General features: G+C 42.8%; 4 protein-coding genes and 1 pseudogene across 4 annotated transcripts; 3 read left to right on the top strand and 2 right to left on the bottom strand.

Moving 5' to 3' along the window:
• Window positions 1-5,594: 5,594 nt before the first annotated feature.
• On the top strand, window positions 5,595-7,616 carry LOC135335207 (putative hydroxypyruvate isomerase; annotated as a pseudogene).
• A 244-nt stretch (window positions 7,617-7,860) lies between these two features.
• On the top strand, window positions 7,861-15,169 carry LOC135335396 (uncharacterized). Its single transcript, XM_064530888.1, has 11 exons — window positions 7,861-8,001; window positions 8,213-8,386; window positions 8,623-8,867; window positions 10,147-10,301; window positions 10,405-10,566; window positions 10,713-10,874; window positions 11,013-11,105; window positions 11,278-11,353; window positions 11,492-11,567; window positions 11,842-11,921; window positions 15,049-15,169. Exons 1-5 carry the CDS (start codon window positions 7,885-7,887, stop codon window positions 10,446-10,448), a joined length of 735 nt encoding a protein of 244 aa, XP_064386958.1. The 5' UTR covers window positions 7,861-7,884; the 3' UTR covers window positions 10,449-10,566; window positions 10,713-10,874; window positions 11,013-11,105; window positions 11,278-11,353; window positions 11,492-11,567; window positions 11,842-11,921; window positions 15,049-15,169.
• LOC135334707 (TNF receptor-associated factor 5-like) lies at window positions 8,903-10,004 on the bottom strand. Its single transcript, XM_064529984.1, has 3 exons — window positions 9,989-10,004; window positions 8,960-9,928; window positions 8,903-8,913 (listed from the first exon to the last, which is right to left on the bottom strand). Exons 1-3 carry the CDS (start codon window positions 10,002-10,004, stop codon window positions 8,903-8,905), a joined length of 996 nt encoding a protein of 331 aa, XP_064386054.1.
• On the bottom strand, window positions 13,366-14,814 carry LOC135335390 (TNF receptor-associated factor 5-like). Its single transcript, XM_064530878.1, has one exon. It carries the CDS (start codon window positions 14,789-14,791, stop codon window positions 13,436-13,438), a length of 1,356 nt encoding a protein of 451 aa, XP_064386948.1. The 5' UTR covers window positions 14,792-14,814; the 3' UTR covers window positions 13,366-13,435.
• Window positions 15,063-17,442, top strand: LOC135335402 (uncharacterized). The gene is made up of 2 exons (XM_064530893.1): window positions 15,063-15,169; window positions 16,250-17,442. The coding sequence occupies exon 2, from the start codon at window positions 16,278-16,280 to the stop codon at window positions 17,265-17,267; it is 990 nt and encodes a 329-aa protein (XP_064386963.1). The 5' UTR covers window positions 15,063-15,169; window positions 16,250-16,277; the 3' UTR covers window positions 17,268-17,442.
• The last annotated feature ends 2,493 nt before the right edge of the window (window positions 17,443-19,935 follow it).

Below are 19,935 nucleotides of genomic sequence, written 5' to 3' on the forward strand. Positions count from 1 at the left end.
AAACATCATATCCGGCCGTAATACAAAAACGTTATTCGGGACAGCCAGCACTGGCCGGTAAACGGAATAGAGAGTGGCCGTACTTCAGGGTAGATGGGCGTGCCCGTCCCCGGCCATAAAAATGGGGGGACAGGTTTCAGCCCTATCTAGCATTTGTTCTGCTGTTCCCGTACTAACTATGAATATAGTTAATATTAGCCGCGCCTCTAACCACAGAGCTCAGCTTGCTGCAGAGAAGGGGAGGGGCTGGGAAGCCAAGGAATGCATTACGTAAGAACTATACAATCTGATTGGTGCTGAAATATATTACGTAAGCAGTCTGCAATCTGATTGGTGCTGCATGATTTTCTGCAGCAGAACGAATGCTAGATAGGGCTGAAACCCGTCCCCCCATTTTTATGGCTGGGGACGGGCACGCCCATCTAACTTCAGGGTGAGTTTTGTTCAGTAAACATAGAGGTAGCATTCCGTGCCAAGCCAAATGGCCGGTATATCGAGGTGGCCGTACTTCAGAGAGCCGGAATAGCGAGAGTCTACTGTATACCATGCAATTGTTGTATGACGTCACAGTCCGCCAGAATGCAACGATTAGTATGCTGATTAGGCTGATTCGCACACTAGGTCTTTCACCTGCAATATACTCTTTAGTAACCTAATACTGATAACTGGTTTTGGTATTGTTTTAAAATTACAAGAATTTTCGTAACCAACACATTTACTAAAGGCAGTTGCTTACAGCCATCATTTATATACCGATCATGTTTTTAGCCATTGTTTTTACATTCCGAGCTGTGAAGAAACTGCGTGCTTGTAGGAAAACATTGACCACTGAGACACACTCAGACAATGAGTTTTTAGAGTATCTCGATATCTTAAGTGGTGAAAAAGTTCTTGAAGAAACTGATGTAGAACTTAGCACTTTCCATAATAGTTACAAACAATGTGAGACGAACTGAAAATGTGTAGTGAATTCGCATTCCACACACTATATACATGTAATTATTATAGTTGTTCACACGGATTTTTTTTCTCTTATATTAGACTGTAATGTATATCCATTCATTCAGACATTCACACATGACATGCTTGCATGTTCTTTTATTGATTCCTGTCTTACAATCAAAGTTGGCATGAGCAAGAGCGTATAAAGAGAAGAGGGCATGCAACTCGCAATGTATACTGTGTATGTGTCGTATTATTGATGAGTCAGCAGGATATTCTATATTTAGCCAACCGATCGAGGCTAGGCTATAGTCTAGAGTATAAAGTGCACCTTATTGGGAAAGAAAGTACTGTAGGTGCTGATATAAGCATAAACGTTTGTGAAAAGCTGTTTTAAGAACAGGGGATATAATTATGTACTATAACAAATGATATAGCTAGGTCTGTCTTCTACGTTTGGCTAGCCTGACTTCTTTCTCTTCAGCTGTTTCTTGGTCTCTTGCTTGCCTCTCTCGATCCCTCATTCGAAGCCTTTCTTGTTTGCTTTTGTAGTCAGTATGCGCTATGCATACAGTTGTGCAAAATACACGCGGAATACATGAAATTGGTAAGGACCGCGTGTGTAAAAACCAGCTATCAGGCCGTACCGTACGTACCATTACATACGTAGACTACGTCGTAGTAAGGTAAATCATAGATGATACAGTACTGACGTGAATGTGAAACGTTTCCGGATTCCGGTATTCTGCTTGAAGCTATCATAGTAACGAGCATATCCGAGGTAATTTACTAGTTTCCGTAAATTAAGCAATTTGATCCAAATAAACGCCGAGGAAATTATCGAGGTTATACCAAGCAGCTGTGTAAGTGAGTTGGCAGAACTGGCCAGAGACAGATAAAAGAGAATCTATGTATTAACAGAAAGGATATTGATGCTGCAAGTGTATTAAGCGAAGACAGTAGTAGTGACTGTGAGGAGGTAGAATGAGTAGAGGAAGTACAGTCCAGTGCAAGATGATATTAACTATTCTATAATTAGTCTAGTAAATAGTCTATAATTATTATTTTATAGTAGATCTACCCCTGTACCCATGTAATTATATCCAAAAAGCAAGCCACTCAATGTTGGTAGCATGCATGTAGATCAAAAGAAGTGTGGCTGACTCGTAACACTAGCATGAGATAAGCAAACGGGTGAAATTGTTGATGATCTGTACGTACGTGTACGTATACATGCTAATAATTATTATAATAGTCTTGAGAGTATTAATTTATAGTACACGATAAACTGTTTCTTGATCGTTTACGAAGTGGCTGTGAGAGAGACACATTCCAACTTGCCGGTTCGAAATTCCTATACAAGTGTAGATACACGGCACTTGAAAAGAGGTTGGACGTTAATGCTGTCTTCACCGATGGTGTTGCCTAGAGAAGTAGCACTCGAGTAGGTCCTGGGATAAATTTCACTTGATAGTATAATTAGCTAACATTTGGCAATTGATATCTTAGCTCAGCGAAAGACAACACTGCAATTTGGAAAGTTAATGACATGTACATGTACGTGTGAACTTATTGATAGAAATCATAATTGTAGTTGTAATAAGAACGTAGCATTAATTTTTGTTTAACAGTACATGTACATGGATTTTACATATTTTTCTTGAGGCTGTATTTTTCCAATAACTTTACTGTATGCTTAGTTAATAGATTCTCCTGCTGCATCAATACACGAAGGTTTTCATCAGCTAAATATGCAAAAAGTAGGCTCAACAGGTTTAGAAATAACCTCACGCAAAAAGTGCAACTAACTCATGCTTTAGCCCTTTCTATAGCACTTAAACTTTCATAACAGTTGTCAAACATAGATTCTCCTCGTAGTTTACAGTGTACTTCAAGTATTACTACTGAATGGTAACCTGAATATTTACTGTCCAAGCCAAAAATCTCACACAAAGTATTTTTACAGGAAAATTTATGCTAAAATATGATATTCTCCCATGAGCTTAGAGAAACTAGTCTTACCTACAAGCCCACTGCAAGTATCAATGTGTGCCGGTCATTTTCACCAGTTTTCAGACACGGAACACTGTTTACTACGCTCTGGTTGCTATATAAACATGACAGTTACAGGGTTTCTAACATAATCTGCTCGTTACGATGATAGCTTCAGACAATTCCCGTGGACCCCTCCGGATACTAGGCCGTTTCACATCCACGTCAGTACTGTATCATCTATGGGTAAATAGAAAAAACTTTTTTTTTTTTTTCTTATTGCAAGTGAGAAGACAAAAGACAAAAGACAAAACAAAAAAAACAACAAAAACATGTGACATAATTTTATAAAGTTCCTGGGTGAAAACACATGTTTCAGACCGATAGCACCCGGCCTTCTTGAGTTGCTAGGTCAATAGTGCCAGTGTCTAAGGCCTTCCATGGTGTGGTGGTGGTGAATGACTTCCTAGAGCCTCTGATGCACATAATCTCTGATCTTATGAGGGGCAAATTTAGCCTACACCTCATCCAATTCAGAGTTGTGCTGTATGTTTTGTCATGTTTCTCTGCCAGCATTAAAGCTAGTTTCTTGTAGACAATATCTGCAGCCGGACCCATATCTCCAGCAGCAGAGAAAACCAAAGGCGTAAACGATCCATGTTCGACTTCTCTTACACGCTGTTCATAAGCTCTCTTCTTCTCCATCTCGTTTCTTCTGTAGCTCTGGGCCATGGTGGAGCGGCGATAGGTAGGTGCGTACGGGTTGAAGACCCTGACATCAAAAAATGCACTCTGTCTATCGTTGCTCCAGAAGCTCTCCAGGGCCACAACATCAAGGCGAGCCCCATCCTCGCGGTTGGTTGTCCTAAGTTGGAACTGCTCTTCCGTCACAGGCTGTAAGGTTGGTTCAATACCCACATCTGGACATACTTCGCTCATAAGATTTGCTGTGATGTTGCGTATTTCATTATGTCTTATTGTTGGAAATCCTCCCCTAGAGCAGCTGAGTGCATGCTCTACTGTGAAGTGAAGTCCACAGACACAGTGAGAGGGTAGGTTCTGAGGCCGCCAGCCGTACCTGAGGCAAAGAGCATCTCTGAAGGCTCCCTTGTGTAGCATGAAACCATGCTCTGCAATAGGCAGCGCTGTTATCCAGCTTGAGGTACCTTTCTCTGAGCATATTCCAACCATTTTTTCAAATTGTTTGGTAGTTCTTCATTTAGCTCACTTGCTGTCCTGGCTTCCATCTGTCGGCGGAATTTTTTGGCATTGTTCCTCAGTCTGGCTTGCTCTTGCTTCATTGTAGGTTCGTATATATCGGATTGGTCAAGTATCAGGCTGACTAGTGGTGCTGAGATTGACATGCTCATCGTGAACTGACCAGGGCTTGTTTCACACGGGTTTGCTATACCAAGTCCCCCATGGCGGGCTGGGAGTGCCATTATAAAAAACTGCCATACAAAACTAGGGTGACGCAAGCGCCATGGGGCAAGCGACGCATCCAACTCTGCTGAAAGATATTGTGCAAATGACACCACATCTTGTGGCAGGTTGATGACATGGTCTGCGTATTCATACTGTCCAAGTGGTAATCGATAGATGGACATTGTTGGCATGACTGCAGATTATAGATATAAACAGCATCTTGGATTGAACAGCAGAGTGTTCAAATAGAGGCATATCGGGATTCACTTTGTATGCCTCTGCCTGCATATGTTATCTACAATAAACCTAGGTAAAGTATTCCAGTGAGTAATAACTTCTATAAAAAAGGAAGACTTGTGTGCAATAGTGCTTACATATGGCTTAAAAAGTGGTTTGGAGTGCGGGAAACGGGGTGAGGGTGAGGCGTGAAGAGGTTGGAGGGTATGCATGAATTGTTATTAATAGCATACTTTTAGTTTTTGTATTTTTCTTCTGATGGTAAGCGGCAACCAGTTTAGTTCTTCTATAGTAGGATATTGTACGGTTCCTTCCATTTGCCCGTGATCACCCTGCCAGCGAACTTCTGAACATTCTCTAGGGCCAAGTTATCAACTGAGCTCCGAGGGTCCCAGATCGCACAGCAGTACTCTAGTTTGGGGAGGGTAGTGGTCTTATAGATTTGGTGTCTTAATTTTGCCGGGGCATGTCGGAGGTGCCTACGCATCATGCCAAGTTGTCTTTTGGCCAATTTGCATACGGACCTGATGTGGTCAGACCAAGTAAGATTGCTGGAGATTGACACACCAAGGTACTTCACACACTTGCTGGGGGAAATTGTGTGGCCATTAACAGTTACGTTGATGGCAGGTTGTCTTCTACATCTTGTGATTGGAATTAAGGAGCTGGGTTTTGGAGTGATTGGGGCTGAGACCTTGCTCACTGATCCAGGTCATGATTCTATCAATGATATCCTGTTGGAGGTCTTTTACATCAGTTTGGTTATCAATAGGTTTGAATAAGAGTATATCATCAGCGTACAGGGCGAGCTCTGTGTCTTGGGACAGGTGTACATCAGTGATTGAGTTCATAAAGATGTTGAACATCAGAGGGCCCAGATAGATCTTTGAGGGACTCCTGATGTTACCCTGGTTGGGTCCGAAGTGCATCCCTCTAGAACAACTCTCTGGCTCCTGCCTGTTAGGTAGTCTTTAAACCATGTGAGTAGTGGACCTGAGATGCCCATCTTTGAGAGGGATGAGATCACTATGTGTGTGAAATTATCAGGTTTCAAGGGAGTTGAGTTTGGAGCTGATGTCTTTCAACTTCTTCAAAAGAGGAGCTGGTGAAGGCTAAGGAGAGAGCTGGGGTGGAGGTTGTGGGACTGTGTGGACCTAATGGTGAGCTCAGCAGTTGCTATGGGGGATATATAACATAGCCTGCAACTTGCTTATTGCAAAAGGGGAGGGGTTGGCCTGAGGAATGATTGTCAGGCAGTACTCTGACTGCATAGAAGGAAGATGATTGTGAACATTTAATATTGTTTTAGCTGCTAATGAGATTTTCTGTATTTATACTGTCTTTCCTCCCTTCGACATTTGTGTTTTCAAGCCTGTATATAGAGCCCCAGTGTTGTGTTGTCTGGTTACCACCCACTCTATGTTACCCCACCCACCCACCCTATGTCACCCCCTGCCCACCTACTCTATGTCATCCCCTGCCCACCCACCCTATATTACCCCCCTGCCCACCCACTCTATGTCACTCCCTGCCCACCCACCCTATGTTACCCCCCTGCCCACCCTATGTCACCCCCTGCCCACCTACTCTATGTCATCCCCTGCCCACCCACCCTATGTTACCCCCCTGCCCACCCACTCTATGTCACTCCCTGCCTATCCACCTTATGTTACCCCCCTGCCCACCCTATGTCACTCCCTGCCCACCCACCCTATGTTACCCCACCCACCCACCCTATGTCACCCCCTGCCCACCTACTCTATGTCACTCCCTGCCCACCCACCCTATGTTACCCCCCTGCCCACCTACTCTATGTTACCTCCCCCACCCATCTACAGGATCCCCTGGAGAGTACGGGGTGGCAGCTGTGCCTGGGAGAGAGGAGGATTTCAAGACATTCCTGAGCACTGCCATTGAGTATGCAGTGGCTCTCAAGTGCCCACGGTACGTAGTCTAAAGTGCATGACAATTACGCTTTACACAATTTTTTTAGAGAAGCATACATTTTTATCTATCCCCACTCTCTCCTCCTTTCCCACTATCTCCCATTCTTTCCCCCCTTCGTACCCACTATCCGCAATCTTATATAGCTGCTAGCAATGCGATGTATGGCTTCAGGGATTATGTTTGTGCCCCCAGGGTGCATATGCTGACTGGGGCAGTTGATCCTTCTATTCGTGACAACGCTGAGCAGACATTCATTGCTAACTTGAAGCATGCAGCTCAAGAGTGTGCAAAGGTGAAACTCTTGTGTGCCTTTTATAAATTGACTACTTTTATTTGTTTTCCTCAGCATAACATAACAGTCTTAATCGAACCCATCTCTGTGATACCCAACTACTTCTTGACACACCAGCAGCAGGGTAATGTGGATACATTAATCATATCTTGGTGATCATTTACTATGTCCACTACATTGTATAGCTGTTGATATTCTCAAGAAGGTTGACTACCCAAATGTCAAGTTGGAGTTTGTAAGTTCTACCATATTTATCCCCCCCCCCCCAACCACACACACGCTTCACCCCACACTCCATGCAGGACGTCTTCCATGCACAGAGAATGGACGGCAACCTCACTGAGTTTCTCAGGAGCAACCTTCAGTATGTAGGTATAAGCAATTCATAGCTACGTATTATATACTTGTTCTTTGCCACCCCCCCCCCCTTAGTTAAGGACTGCATGCATATACAAAACTGCATTTTTGCTGGCTAGTTTATTGTCTTGTATGTGTGTGTTACAATGGCCTCATTGTGTTATGCAGGTCACATTCAGATAAGCCAAGTGCCTGGAAGACACGAGCCAGATGAAAAGGGGGAAGTTAATTTCCCCTTCCTCATTGATACCCTGCAGTCTATATGGGTTATCAGGGGTGGTTGGCGTGCGAGTACATTCCTGCCACAACAACCGAGGAGGGACTTCACTGGACCAAGAACTACATCGGAAAATGAAGACCAACTATTGTTGATGCCACTCTACAATAATATTGCAAGTACATGTAGTTTTGTGAGATAATGATCACTGCATGTACACATTTATAAAGATGAGCTGCAAATCAGTACAAATCATAATGAGTAATGATTTTTGCATATCATTCACAGTCAAATGGGTAGTAATAAAATCAAGACCAGCCAATTCCAGCTAGCCACTTCACTGTTCCACTGTTCTCTATATTCTTGCTAACATTCTCCACAGTACTTGTGTGTGTGTGTGTGTGTGTGTAACATTTAGTAAGTATATTGTTGTATATTTAACTTTCAATACTTCTCTCTTTCTAGACATGTGCGTATGCTCCAGGCTCATAGCAGTGAGGACGAGATAGCCATGGGTAACAATCTACTGGGGGAGAAGCAAGACTTCCTGGAGAAGGCGCTACACAACTACATCCTCTGCCTCAAAGCTGGCGTGAGTCTAACCATGCATTGGTGGTAGGATATCTCATGGGGACTGAACTTTTTTGTGATATCGTCAATTAAAGTTGTGGCCGTTCAAAGATGCTTTATTTACTATACCAGGAAATGCACTCCTGCTAGTAAATATAGCGGTCTATTATGGGCCCAAAATTACAAGAGCTTATCATCTAGACTGCTAATTTCTTGGATTATTATTCGTGCAGATCATCTACCGGACGGCTCTGGACCATCCCCACCATTGCTTGTACAGTATCCTGGCTCTGAGCAATGCTAGCAAGGACGACAAGTTCTCCAGCTCTGGTCATGTGAGCGGCAAGAACTCAGGGAGAACCAGTCATCTCAGTCGCAAAGAAGGGAGTGGACGTTTTGTGGATGAGGTCTGTCACCACTTGCCTTCACCGATAATTCTCTATTTTTACTTACTTTCATGCCCATCATATGTACATGTATGTACAGTAAGTACTACAGCACAGTACAGTACAGTAGGTGTCATCTTAGATGTAGATGGCGTCTATTTTCTATTGATACTATGCCATCCCTTGAAGACACGCAGTTACTCATGTATTGTGGCTATTACGTGCATGCTTAACGAAAGTGTTTCCTTTCCCCTCAGGACAAAGTGAAGGCTGCAAGTGGCCTGATCACAAAGCTTCGCAAACGGAACCCTGCTCTGATCCAGTCTGCCGAGCAGCTGTGTGATATATGCCTATATGGACCTGGCCTACCACGATGTTTCGACCATGAAGAACCAGAGAGGACCGTTCCCCCTACCCGCCAACTGCCCCCTCCTCAAGCTCACCAAGAGGGGAGCAGCCGTGCCATTGTCACTCATCATCATAGTCACCCTTTAAAAAAGAGGTAAGCCAACAAACCCGTTTCATCAACGTCAATGTTTAGTTTGAATCTGTACCCTCCTGGGTAGTTATAGAAAGGTTCACTGTACCAACTACATGTATCATCTTCCTCTGGCTGAAATGTCTTGAATTCGGAAAGAGTAAGCTTGTGACAAGTGAATAAGCCGATAGAGTATCTAAGAAACGAACGATTAGCCTCTATGATGTTTAGCTTCATTGCTTGTTGCTGAAACTTTGCATCGAAAGTTTCGGTTTGGTTTTGTAGTTTGGTATCAAAATATTCTTTTTGCTGATCAAGCTGAGCTGCGATTTTGTCAGTCATCTGCTGTTTCAGCTCGACAATCTGTTTATCTTTCTCCTCTATTTTTTGGTGTAGCTCTCTCGTGAGTCTCAGGTTGAGGAGGGTGGCTGTCATGAGGTGATGTTGGGCATTCTCTGTCATGTGACCTGCCAGATCTCTTCGAGGGACCTTCACGTCACATCCAGTACCAGCAAACTCACACTCCACTAGTTGTAGGGAGCACTCCAGCAGGTGGCTATCAGCTTGGCAGCGAGGGACAGTGCAGATCTCACATTGGTTGGGACAAGGCAGGGGGTAGTTGGCACAGTTGGGGGTGTGGTCAGTTGATCCGGTCTCGTAGATCGATTCATGATCACAATATTGGCACTTCCAGGGACGTTTTAGACAGGAGGTAGTGTGGTGGTTCAGGTCTCCCAGTTCCCCCGTCCACTCACACCCACTCTTTTTGTGGAGACAGTAAACCTTAAGCTTGTTGATACAATTGCGTTTAAAAAACTTGTCCTTGTGAGTAGCAAAATTGTCTTCTTTGCACATTGGACAAGGCTTTCGTTCTCTTATGAGTCTGTTGGCAGCTTGCTGGGAGATGTGATGGCCACAGCATGACGTTTGGTGTGCCTCAACAAGTAGCTCAAAACTCACAGGACAGAAGTAGTCTTGGTCAGGCTGCTCGACAAAGTCATAGTCTAGTTCAGCTGTTTTGTTAGTGGGAGGTTCTTGAACAACATGAGGTGGTGATGACTGATCTGGTTCAGCCACATAACAAGCTTGAATATTGTTTGGTGATATTGTCAGTCAGAGATTCTTATGAATACAATTACACTTGCCTGCACATACAGTCATGTAGCTATACTATAAGTGTTGGACCTGATCTGACCATGCAATGAATTTGCCGCTTATACATCTCCTGCCATTATGCTAAAAATGCATTTGTCCATATTTGATGCAATGTTCACATGCTCTAAACACTATAACTCACTCACAGGGAAAGGATGATCTACGTCAGGATGCAGTCATGCAACAAGTGTTTGTGCTGGTCAACCGACTGCTCAAGAAGGAGCCCACCACCAGCAAGAGGAGGCTCTGTGTCCGCACATATATACAAGCAAGAGTTCATTCCTAATGAACTCTTGATACAAGGTAGACTGAGTATATGGTACAAGCAGTATAATGACAATAGATTGGAGTTGAATGGAGCAGAAGTGCTCTTTTGATTATTGGTTATTTTCTTTGTTTCCTCCAGGTGATCCTGTTGTCCCAGCGCTCGGGTATTGTAGAGTGGTGTGAGGAGACGTGTCCTCTGGGGCAGTATCTGATTGGCCCCCCTAGAAACCACCAGCAGGGGACTCACCATTGCTACCAACCCAAAGACTGGTCATCAATGGACTGCAGAAAGAAACTTACTGTGAGTCAGACCATTGTACCTACGGCAGCAGTACCATTTTAAACTCAATTCTGTTTGTAGACCACTTTTGTACATGTACTATACATGTAGGTGATTTCCCTCTCGTCCTAATATTACAGTCCTTGTGTCTATACCCTTGTTTTCAGGCAGCTGCTAGTGACCGGAAATCCAAGATCAAGGTCTTCTCTGAGATCTGCCGCCACTTTGTTCCTGTGTTCCACCATTTCTTTATGGAGAAGTTCCCCAGTCCCCCTCAGTGGTTTGAGGGAGGCTCACGTACACCAGGAGTGTGGCAGCCTCGTCCATCAGTGAGCCACACACTGTACACACTGTATTATATATATTACTGTACACTGCTCCTCTTACTTATACCAGGTGCTCCTGGTTAAATACTGTGTACATGAAATTTTTAATAAGACACTTATTGAATGTATTTGTTACTGCAGTGAGCTATATATACCTTCTTGGTCTGGGTGATCGTCATGTACAGAACATTCTGATTGACAAGAACACAGCAGAGTTCATTCACATTGACCTAGGTGAGTTATTCATAACAAAAGCTCTGTATACAATACCATCACGTCATATCATTGAATCTCCATGCACACGTCTGTATACATACATGTAGTTACTTGTGTAGCTCTGTAACTATTATGAATAGTTGCTTAACTTGTGGGCTATTAACCACCACCGGCCATTGCTGTGAGCTAGGTGTCTCGCTGTCTGGGGAAGATAGGACCCACTGACCTCGGCTGTATCGCCATACCAGTACACAACGGGAAACAAGGTGATTGTAATTTAGGATGAAAAAATTAGGCTATGTATAAAATGTTGTCGTTTATCTTATATATACATTGTATGATCACTTTTCATTCAGAATGAAGTTATGTACACATGCATGTATATTTATACTCTCTATATGCAGATGCATTTTTTACTCAATCTGATGATATCACAGTAACTATTCTACATAAACTCAGACTGCTACTAAAAGACAAGCAGTGAGTTCAGTGTTTAGTTAGTCAACTACATAGCTTTAAGCCAAAGTCTGAGTCCGTTGTTTGTTAGGTAGTTTTTCTTTCAAATGTGCTAGGACCGGGGTAGAACTTTCAAATAGTTTTATATTTAGGCGCTTCTTTGAACTCTGTCACCTTGATCACCGAATTAATTAATACATGCATGTACATATATATTATTACATTAGGTTGTTGTCATTTATCTTATACATTGTATAATCCTTTTTCATTCAGTATTCCTATTATATACTCTATGCAGGGTCATTTTTTACTCAGTGTGATGACATCACAGTAACTATATATTCTACATCAACTCGGACTGCTTCTACAAGACAAACAGTGAGTTCAGTGTTTATAGTCAAATCACTTTGAGCCAGAGTCTGAACTTTATTTCGTTGTTTTTTAAATAGTTTGTTTCTTCCAAATGTGCTATGGGGTAAAAATTGGAGCAGATAGTTTGATATTGAGGCACTTCTTTGAACTCTATCACCTTGGTCACCGAATGGTGCCCATGGTCTTCTTCTTGGTTGAGCATATCCAGTATCATCGTGAGCTTTAGCGGCCAGCGTAGCTGTTTGTCATAGTTGCCTTTAAGCAGCTTGAGAAAGGCTGTGAGGTGTGTGCCCCCAGCTTCCCCATGTCCAATGGTGTCAATGTTTAGTTGGAACTTGTACCCTCCTGGATAGTTGTAGGAAGCTTCACTGAGCCAGCTACCATCACTTCCCGCTCCCTGATATTGATTGAACTTAGTGTGTATGACAATTGAATGTTGATAGTTGGATAGACGTTTCTAACTGCTGTTGAAGCTTGGTATCAAGATTCATTTTTTGCTCTGTCATTTGCTGTTTCAGCTCAGTAATCTGTTGATCTTTCTCCTCCATTTTCTGATGTAGCTCTCTCGTGAGTCTCAGGTTGAGGAGGGTGGCTGTCACGAGGTGGTGTTGGGCATTCTCTGTCATGTGATCCGTCAGATATTTTCGAGGGACCTTCACGTCACATCCATTACCAGCAAACTCACACTCCACTAGTTGTAGGGGGCACTCCAGCAGGTGGCTATCAGCTTGGCAGCGAGGGAGGGTACCGATCTCACATTGGTTGGGACAGGGCAGGGGATAGTTGGTACAGTTGGGGGTGTGGTCAGTTGGTCCAATCTCATAGATCGATTCATGATCGCAATACTTGCACTTCCAGGGACGTTTTGGACAGGCAGTGGTGTGGTGGTTCAGGTCCCCCAGTTCCCCCGTCCACTCACACCCACTCTTCTTGTGGGGACAGTAAACCTTAAGTTGGCGAACTTTTCTTTTAAAGAATTTGTCCTCATGAATAGCAAAGTTATCTTCCTTGCACATTGGACAAGGGCTTTCGTTCTCTGATAAGTCTGTTAGCAGCTTGCTGGGAGATGTGATGGCCGCAGCAGGACGTTTGGTGTGGCTCTACAAGTAGCTCTAAGCTCACAGGACAGAAGTAGTCTTGGTCAAGCTGCTCGACCAAGTCATAGTCTAGTTCAGCTGCTTGCAATTGATCGTTAGTGGGAGGTTCTTGAACAACATGAGGTGGTGACTGATCTGGTTTAGCCACATAATAGTTCTCTGGTGCCATGTTGAGCGATATAATTATATATGCATGTATCTAGCCTACAGCACATGTACAGAATCATGTGATTCATTTAAAACCTCGAGTCTGGGTTTGCCCACGTTATGAATATCGTTTTTCCATTCTCAGTTACGCCAGTATGTGTGCATGGGCTCGGGCAGGAAGAGGAGGAGGTAACTAGTCAAGGTGGTTCAGGAGTAAAACAAAATAATATTATACTATACAGGAGTAAGTAGAAAAGTAAAACATTCATGTTCCTCTCAAGTTAATTTTAGCTCTAGTTTAAACTTGATGCTATCATTGTACAAGTATCGAGCAAATACCGGTTTTTTTGCCGCTGATTGTAGTCCATTCAGAGCGTAGTATTCTTTATTGATACACTTGTACTCTTCTCTTGCTTTCTCGTACTTGACTACAATATCTCTGCATGTGTGATGATTGTTGTCTCCTAGCTGGTTGAGCATGGTTAGGCGTACTGTGACTTTTATAGGCCATTGTCGCTCATCATCATAGTCACCCCGTAACAAATACAGATAAGCTGACAAATGCGTACCAGCAGTTTCACCACATCCATTAGTGTCAATGTTTAGTTTGAATCTGTACCCTCCAGGATAGTAGAAAGGCTCACTAAACCAGCTACCGGCACCTCCCTTTGCCTGACATTTCTTGAATTCGGAAAGAGTAAGCTTGTGGCAAATGAAATGTTTTGCATTATCAAAATCTTTACTCTGTTTTTGGAGTTTATCTTCGATGTCTATTGCTTCTTGGTGCACTTCAGTGATTGTCTCTGAAAGTTTGAAATCAAGGTATTCTTTTTGTTGATCAAGCTGAGCTGCAATATTGTCACATTGCCCTACAAGATAGTTTGTGCTAGTTTTTTGCTCTGTCAGCTGCTGTTTCAATTCTAATATCTGTTGATCTTTCTCCTCCATTTTCTGGTGAAGCTCTCTCGTGAATCTCAAGTTGAGGAGGGTGGCTGTCATGAGGTGGTGTTGGGCATTCTCTGTCATGTGACCCGCCAGATCTCTTCGAGGGACTTTCACGGCACATCCAACACCAGCAAACTCACACTCCACTAGTTGTAGGGAGCACTCTAGCAGGTGGCTATCAGCTTGGCAGCGAGGGAGGATACCGATCTCACATTGGTTGGGACAAGGCAGGGGGTAGTTGGCACAGTTGGGGGTGTGGTCAGTTGGTCCAATCTCGTAGATCGATTCATAATCACAATATTGGCACTTCCAGGGACGTTTTGGACAGGCAGTGGTGTGGTGGTTCAGGCCCCCCAGTTCCCCCGTCCACTCACACCCACTCTTTTTGTGGGAGCAGTAAACCTTAAGCTTGTTGATAAAATTGCGTGTGAAGAATTTGTCTTCGTGAGTAGCTAAGTTGTCTTCTTTGCACATTGGGCATGGCTTTCGTTCTCTAGTAAGTCTGTTGGCAGCTTGCTGGGAGATGTGATGGCCGCAGCACGACGTTTGGTGTGGCTTAATCAGTAGCTCTAAACTCACAGGACAGAAGTAGTCTTGGTCTAGCTGCTCGACCAAGTCTAGTTCAGCTGTTTGATTGTTGGTAGGAGCAGCTTGAATATCGTTTGGTGATGCCATTTTTAGGATCATGTGATATTGTCAGTTTATAAACCACTATAATTATAAGTACAATCTTATGAATACAATTAAAGAAGTTGAACATGATTGCACATAATTATAATTATACAGTACGTAATTACAGTTAAGTGTCGAACCTGTGTAGCTATAAAGATTAACGATCTGACAATGCTAATTATATAGTATAGCTGCCATATGCTGGATGTAGCATTATCCCTATTTGGTGCAATGTTCACCCATGCTCTAAACACTATAACTTTTCCTCACAGGGAAAGGATGATCTACGTCAGGATGCAGTCATGCAACAAGTGTTTGTGCTGGTCAACCGACTGCTCAAGAAGGAGCCCACCACCAGCAAGAGGAGGCTCTGTGTGCTCACATATATACAAGGTAGTCTGAGTATATTGTACAGGCGCTGCAGGTATATGTATATAGTAGTGTACGTATAGTAATATGGTATTGAAGGACTCCTTATCACCACAATTGTGAACTTTCTACTATCATCCGATATAGTTTGCTTGTACTTGGAAATGTCCATTCCATGCATATCCCCCATGTGTAGCACATAATTACGGTGGCCCTGAGAGCTACTAGTAGTTGACATTCGAAGTAGGTACAGTGGAACCCCGGACACCTTTGAGGAACAATGTTTTGACCTTTATACAGAGGTGGCCTTTGTTGAGAGGTTGTTTTATGCACAAACTGTTCATTTGGGACCTGGGTGCCTCCATGGCCGTTATATAGCAACTGGCCTTTATTCAGAGGTGGTTGTTAACAGAGGTTCCACTGTAGTTGGCTTAGCTACTTAGCGTTCGAAGTGGGTAGTTGGCCTTTAAAATATACTTTGAAAGCTAAGTAGCTAAGCCAACTACCTACTTCGAATGTCAACTACTATATTAGCTCTCAGGGCCACCGTATACATAATTATATACTGCATGCATGCATGTTGTTAAAATGGATGTATTATATATATACCGTATAGCGGGTATTTTTCGGGGGACAAAATATTCGTGATTCAGTAATTAATCTTGAGACATTTCATGGGTAGTATTTTCGTGGTTGGAGTTTGCACTACAGGTAAAGGTAGGCAAGGTCGCTTCATTCGTGGGTAAAATATTTGTGGTCACTCGTCACTGGTCAGACCTTCAATCATGAAAACCATTTTTGCCCCGCGAAAATTACCCTCTATACGGTATATAATTATAGCTCAATAGAAAGTATAGGCTATAGCTGGAATAAAACTATAATACCAGTAGTCATAATAACGGATTATAACAACGGGACAAAAGATGGATGTATTGATTTGATTAGCTATGTATATCATTATAATTACGTCACCACTGACTATCATTTTACTATCTATTTGTACAACATATCTTGTTCACGTCTGGTGACTTAGTCAGCCACATGTTATATTATGAAAAGGTGAAACAAAGTGAAGTGAAGTAAATATACGTGCTATTCCACCAGAGCTGTCCACCTCGACCTAGTCCAGGACATGACAGCGGAGACCTTCATAAGAAGTTTTAGACGTTTCACAGCTAGACGAGGAACGCCAGCTATAATGATTTTTGAGAACGCAAAAACATTTAAGGTGGCATCAGTTTCGATATCGAGCATATGTGAACGACCAGAAGTGAAGAAATTCTTCAGTACTGTACATGTGCAAGGGCAATTTAATCTTGAGAAGGCCCCTTGGTGGGGTGGAGCTTTCAAACGCATGATAAAGTCTGCAAAACGATGCCTAAGAAAATCCATAGGAAAAACCTGTCTGACCTTTGATGAGCTACTAACTCTTGTGACAGAGGTGGAAGGGGTGCTAAATTCAAGACCCCTTACTTACATTTACTCTGATGATGTTACAGAGGCCCTGACACCATCTCACCTACTGGTCGGATATAGGATCCTCTCTCTCCCAGATGCCACAGAGCATGAGACTCACGATGAGGACTATTCTCCTGAGAACCTCACCCGAAGAGCGAGTCATCTCGCTAGAACGCTGGATACATTCTGGAAGCGATGGAAACAGGAGTACCTGTTAGAATTAAGAGAATTTCATCGCACTCGCCAACAAAGGGGAGCCACCTATACTCTTCAGGTGGGCGAAGTTGTGACAGTTTACGATGAAGGACACCCACGAGGAATGTGGAGATTGGGAAGAATTGAAGAGCTCATCCCAAGCTCAGATGATAAGCTTCGTGGCGTGCGTATAAGGGTGATATCCAAAGGAGGGCAGGTCAAGATAATTCGGAGACCTGTCCAACACATATACCCGCTAGAAGTTCGTACTGATCCCCAAGAGACACAGCACACGAATGTGAGTGATCGCCCAACTGAGAACGTCGTTGTTCGAGCACGTTCGACTACAAATGCCGATCGCCCAACTAAGAATGTCGTTGTTCGGGCACGTTTGACTCGAAAGGCCGCTTTGCAAGCCAAAGATCGGATTACTGAGTGTTTGATCGAAGATGATGAACTAATTAACTGATTAACTGTATATACATGACTGTGTGGAACAGCACCCTGTTCAACAGGGGGAGTGTATTGATTAGCTATGTATATCATTATAATTACGTCACCACTGACTATCATTTTACTATCTATTTGTACAACATATCTTGTGCACGTCTGGTGACTTAGTCAGCCACATGTTATATTATGAAAAAGTGAAGTGAAGTAAATATATAGCAAGTAGACAGCTATAATAGGCAAGTGTAATAGAGATCCTGGCCAGTTAAGAATCCACTACAATGGATTCGCTAATTATAAAGACTGAGAAGTTTAATTAGACAAAATAATAAACAATCGTAATGCATGCATTCAAGGGCTAAGAAGGTTCTTCTATTACACACGTAATAATTATATACACCAAATTAAAGAGTTAGGGCTACATTATTGAAACTTGGAAACAAAACACTTCAACAACATTGGTGTTACTTGCTTATTGAGGTTTTTGGGGAATTGTATTGTGGGTAGTTCTCAGCATTAACAAATCTGTCCGGCAACTCGTTATCTTCCATCGTTGCTTTCTTTTCATTACAACAACAACCACAATATCTCTTGTACCTTTTGTACACACTGTAAACAATGAACACTGCAAAACATCCTTGGGGTACAGAGACTAGAAAAAGGGATGCACTCGCAAGCAAGATGCTACTAAAGTGGAGGTACAGACTATGAAATCCGAACGATAGGGCCAATAAAAAGATGAGCAGAGATTCAATCACATTGTCAATAACTTTCTTGTAAGGACGAGCTACAGCCACAAACATGGCGAGAGAGAAAAGAAGAAATGTGGACAATGAGGTCAACAAAAATCTATGGGATCTCGAAACTAACAAAAAGATCACCCGTGATAAAATTAGCAGAATGGGGTACATGACCACAAGATACTGAAAATTACAACGAGAGCCTTCAGTAGTACCGTCTTTATAAGTGGAGGTAAAGTCATCGAAAAATGCTTTGAAGTAGAGGAAGATTTGAGTTCGACAACAACGCTTCAAGCAAAGCTTCATGCACTTCAGTGGATAGCAACCAACCAGTGCGATAACAGTGATGGTAATAATGGAGAACACAAGAGACAGAACGAGCAGACCAGGATCAGGGTAAGGAGAGGACGGATCTACTCGTAGCGACGTTTCCACTTCGCCAGCTGCACAAAGATTGAATACTTTGGAAACAGTAAAACTTGTAGAAACAATAGAAATAATGTTAGATAGTGAAAATAAGCAGAAATTGACGAATACATTCACAATTGAGCTCTTGTGGTCCCATAACTCCCTTGTGGAGATGAAACATCTACGAAATGGCTTCCAGAAGATTACCACGGGCTTAAAGTTTCGCTCATGAAGCATATAGAGTACAAGTGTCAAAGCAATGAGAAACAAGGGGTAGACTGACACCAAGTATTGGAGGTACACAAAATGGATATTAGTGAAAGATGTACTGACGCAGAAAGGTGGCAATACAGACACAAAGTTAAGACTCCAGATACCGTTAAGCAACTCAACAGCATAGAAACAAAACTGACCAACTACACTCAGGTTATTTCTAGCTATTATAACACTTTGTGTAGACATTATCCAAAATACAATTTGACTAAAAAACACGAAACACCTGAAAGGAGCTTTAGCAAAGGAGACCTGCCACACCAAGTTGATCAAGTAGAAGATGGTGACAGGTCCAAATTGAAGCAAGAAGAACAGCACCCACCACCCAGCAGTGTTATCAGGGCACTCAGCACAGACGTATTCCAACGACAATGGAGCCACACCAAATCCTTCCATACATCGATGACACAGAATTCCTTTTCTTTTGAGGGGATAACAAAACACAGTATCTAGATCATGATCGGACAAACTTGACGGTAACTCCACAGCATAGTCAGACACATTCGGGTAATTGTATGGACATGCACCAACAGACACGCTGTCATTATGATCAATGCTCAAACAGTTTGAGATATCGAGAAAAGTAGTTTGATTGTCACAAGAGAAGAAGTAAGGGAGGTCAGATCTGCACACACACTCTGAGCCCATTGCTTGCATCCATGGAGGGCAGTTCAGTTGCAGGTTACAGTATTCAATAGTGTTTTCATTCAAGCTAGACACACAACTTGAAGAAATCAAAACCAGCAAAATAGCAGCAACAGCCATTAGCAGCTTATGAATGTACTAGATCTAGCTATACGAACTGAACATGCATGCACTTTGGAGCAGCTGCTCTTACTCATAGTCCATATTTGATACCAATTGACAATGAAGTATTGTATACACTGAAAGTGTAGTCCACACTATAGTGGCATCTTTGTTCTATATTTGTGCTGTATGTTTGGACTAGAACAATCTCCTACTATATATGCCATGTCATGTTACAGTTGCCTACATTTTAGGGCTTTTTCCAAAGGAGTCCGACATGCGTGCACGAATCACTACAAGTTCAGTGCATTTGGCCTGGACATTATCACATGACCGCAATGACATCAATGCACTGAACTTGTAGTGATTTGTGCACACATGTCGGACCTCCTCTGGGCTTTTTTGGTTGGCTACAAAAAGTATTTCTAGCAGTATAACTATTATTTCTACTGTAACTTTGTAGACATTATTCAAATCACCCCCCCCCCCCCCCCATGTGTAGCACATACTTTTAGAATG

This window comes from Halichondria panicea, chromosome 4 (genome assembly GCF_963675165.1).
Source record: "Halichondria panicea chromosome 4, odHalPani1.1, whole genome shotgun sequence".
Classification (NCBI taxonomy): Eukaryota; Metazoa; Porifera; class Demospongiae; order Suberitida; family Halichondriidae; genus Halichondria; species Halichondria panicea.